The following is a 3,696-nucleotide window of genomic DNA, read 5'->3' as shown; positions in this document are numbered from 1 at the left end:
GATATAGATTTTCTAGAGGCGTAACGTGCTGCAGTCACATTCTAATGCTGATCTCTACAGTCACTAGTTTGTCTCCTCTGGGCTGCCGTAGAACAAAGAAGTCCGCCTCCATAAATCCCATAAAGATGATCATTAATAACATCCTGATGGATAAATATTAAATTCCTCCCAGAAATATTCTAGACTTGAAATAAAAAGCAAATCTGACTTTTCTTGGTAATATTTGAAGCTCAGAGGAGAAAAACAGCAGAAAGCTAAAAACATTTAAAAATGAAACATTAAATGTTAAAATGTATAAAAAGCAGGAATCAGTTGAGTTTTATTTCAGGATAACTGTTGCTTCTCTGTTTGGAAGAATAAAAGTTTCAATCACATTAAACATTTGAGATTTCTGTGTAAATATATTCAGGTTTGAACATTTTCTGCGTTTTTCAGTCATTTCAGCTGCTGATTCTCATTAGTCCAACATTTTCTCCCAAAACAATCTCCTTCATTCTCCTCCAGAGGAAACGCTGCGCGTCTGAGACAGAAAACTGAAGGAAAAGCGACGGAGCCGCCATCAGACGCATCAGTCAGCGTGAGTCAGCAGATATTCTTCTAAACTAGTTCAGTTTCCAGGCTTTAAAGCGTCATTCATGTCTGTTTATCTTTGTTTTATTGGAATCAGAGAAAATGAGAGAAAATGATCCAAAGCGTTTCTGTTTCTTCCAGAGTTCCTGAACGTAGAAACCAGCTCTGCTCGTCTGCAGGCAAACATTTCAAACAACGTCTCTATTAAATGTCTGGATCCTGTTCGCCCGCAGAGTTCCTCTCCAGAACGGCCCACAGCACCATCAGCCGGCGGGCCCACGCCGTGTCTGCCGGTGCAGCAGCAGCAGCTGCAGAAGCTCCGCCCCCTCAGTAGTAGGTGCACCAGTTGCTGTAGTCGCTGGGCATGAGGCCGCCGGTGATGAGCAGGATCAGGTCCACAAACCACCAGATCCCCAGGCCCCCCAGGGTGAGCAGCTTGCCCACCGCCGTGCCCGTGTGGCCCAGGCAGAAGCGGTCGACGCCGAAGCATCCCAGGAAGAAGGAGTACAGCAGCGTGGTGATGAAGTAGTGGCCCGTGTATCTATNCCTGAGTCTTCCTCGTTGTGACAGTTATTCCCCTGATGTCTCCACGGTTTCTGGTTTGTTTTGACTAGTTTTTATGTTTGATTCTTTTGGATTTTTGGACTCCTGATTTCATGCTTATTTGGACTTTTTATTATAGGATTTTTGAATAACCTGCCTTTGTTTTCAGTTTCCCTTTTTAATTAAATCAAAAGAAATTCACCTCTGCCTTCCTGCCTCTGCTTTTGGGTCTACACTCCATAACCAAATCCTGACAGTTTTGTTCTGATGGAAACTGGGGAGAAAAAGAAGGATCTGAAGCGATGATGGAGAAACTGAGATTAGAAAATTACAAACAATCTTATTTGAGTTAGACATTTTAACAGAGATGCAGGAACTTAGATTTTAGAAATATTTCAGAGTGTGGCATCAGTTTGTCCACATCCCTCGGTTCCCCCTAAATAAAATCTAAAAAAGCGCCCTAAATGTGTAAATTAATCTCAGGATATAGATCCATCTGTTCTTTGAAGGCTTCAGAGGCGTCTTAGTGAATATTACAGGAAAACAGCATAAAAACCAACGAACACAAAAACGGTTCAGAAACTGATCTGAAAATGGAAAGTAGGATTTCTAACTAGACTTAGACTGATGTATTCTGTCATTTTCTATACACAAGTGTAAAAAAATGATAGCGTCGCTGTCCTTGCAGCCCATTCTGTACATTAGCCGCCTGCTTCTTCTGGAAGCAGAAAGGATCAGAAGTATTTCCATCAGCTCTGCAGCCTCAGCTTGGATGAATGTAGCAGGTAATGTTCTCCTGCCTGGATGCAGCAGGCTGTGGGGTCTAGGATGTTTACCACAGACTAAGTTAACCCTGGAGTGCCCAGAGGAGATGATCCGTGTTGCTCGGCACGCCTGACAGCAGTTACCGCCGCTGATTGGTGAACAAAGTGGAAGCTTCCAGATTGATGTCCTGCACCTCTGATGGTGTTTAAATCTGGCAGAGGGAACCTCACTGAGTAAATATATCCTGTTTATTCCCATCCTGCCACTCTGACCATGTTTGCTTCCTTATCACAGCCAGAGATGAGAGGATTCATCATGCTCCTGGTTTTCCTCTGCCTTCCGATACCAACTGCTTTATGGAAAAGCTCAAACTGTTCAAGGGGGGGAGGGGGGTTGGGGGGTAACGCGTGGTAGTGCGCTGTCACCAATGGTTCCATTCAGTCACTATTTTTCCGTGTGTGATGTGTGATCATATACTACTGAGAATTGAATAATTGTATCATGTTGGCTGATTTATGGAACTGTCGCCGTATCCTGAACCTTTATCAGGTGTTGTACTTCATATGGGGCCCAGATAATGTTGCTTACGCTATTGTTGTGTTGGTACACCATTGGCTGTAGGCTTTGCTTTTGGCAAATTATATATATATACATATATATATATATATATCAGGGGTTGCCCTGTGGGCAAGTTACTTTCACATTTCATTTGCCCAGAAACAATTTGTACTTGCCCAGTATAATGTTTNCCGTGCAGAGAACCTTGGTGAAGATCACCTCCTTCTTCGTCTGGCCGCCCCACTGAACAAGAACATGATGTCAGCTGGCGTTATAGCTCTGACCCCCCTCCCCCCCTGACAGAGGGCGGTACTAACCCCGACGCAGCCGTAATCCATCTCCCGACGGGCGCTGTCGTTTCCAGCGTGGTCCACCGGCTCCTGGCAGTAGATGAACTCCTCGGGTCTAACAGGGAAGGAAAATTAAACAGTTTCCGTTCGTCACCATAGAAACCAGGAAAAACTGCAGCTGCAAATTCAAACTCTGTAAACACAACAATCATCGTTAACCTTCATTAGCACCCCTGGCAGCACAACAGACCCACAGCATGACGCCGTCAGCGCCGTGCTTTGGAGCTGAGCTGTTTAGAAACATCAAATGGACAAACGGTCCTTCTACTCATTGTGAGCATCTAGTTTCATCCTGTAGAACCTTTGCTGGTTCTCCTGTGTTCCTGTTCAGAGAACAGAGCATCAGCTCACGTCAGGATGACCCCCGGCGTGCCGTGAAGGTCGTCTGACCCCATCAGAGCCTCCAGCAGCAGGAACAGACAGAACCAGAGTGGATCTCCATCCTGCTGCTCTCTGCCCTGCATGATGTTTCCCAGCTTTCACCCACCTGACATCCACTGCCAGCAGAGCAACGTCTAAACCATGCAGAGCAGAGATCCTGGAGGATCAGGGTGGAACAACACTGGATTAGAGACAAAACAGATTTAAACTTCAAACGGCGCCGCCATCATCGTTCCAGGGAAACCGTTCCTGTTGATCATCAACAGGAAGCGCGTCAGGAAGCTGACTTTCTTTATTTGCCATATGAACCCTGAGCTTTATGTATTCACTGGATTGCTGGTAGCCCGACAAAAATGAAGTCACCGCCTGCCATGTTGGTACTCCCCACTCCCACAGAGACACGCAGTCAAACGCCTCCCATTGCAGCAATTAGCTGCTAAAACCAGCAGTTTCTGTCTGCAGGAAGACGTTCCACAGCCAATAAATCCATCTATAGCCGATGGATCCTATAGTTTAGTCTGCAGACTAA

The 3,696-nt window shown here is 45.5% G+C and overlaps 1 protein-coding gene across 1 annotated transcript in view; it reads right to left on the bottom strand.

Annotated features, from left to right (window-relative positions):
• Positions 1–6: 6 nt before the first annotated feature.
• tm2d2 (TM2 domain containing 2) overlaps positions 7–3,696 on the bottom strand; it is a 6,434-nt gene continuing 2,744 nt past the window's right edge. The window contains 3 exon segments of the mRNA XM_015402051.1: positions 7–1,166; positions 2,613–2,679; positions 2,754–2,841. Of these exon segments, the coding sequence (XP_015257537.1) occupies positions 898–1,166; positions 2,613–2,679; positions 2,754–2,841 (424 nt within the window). The 3' untranslated portion in view covers positions 7–897.

The sequence above is a fragment of the Cyprinodon variegatus genome, unplaced genomic scaffold, assembly GCF_000732505.1.
Source record: "Cyprinodon variegatus isolate N-32 unplaced genomic scaffold, C_variegatus-1.0 Scaffold1294, whole genome shotgun sequence".
Classification (NCBI taxonomy): domain Eukaryota; kingdom Metazoa; phylum Chordata; class Actinopteri; order Cyprinodontiformes; family Cyprinodontidae; genus Cyprinodon; species Cyprinodon variegatus.
The sequence above is the reverse complement of the archived record's forward strand: the minus strand, read 5'-3'. Positions and strand labels throughout refer to the sequence as shown.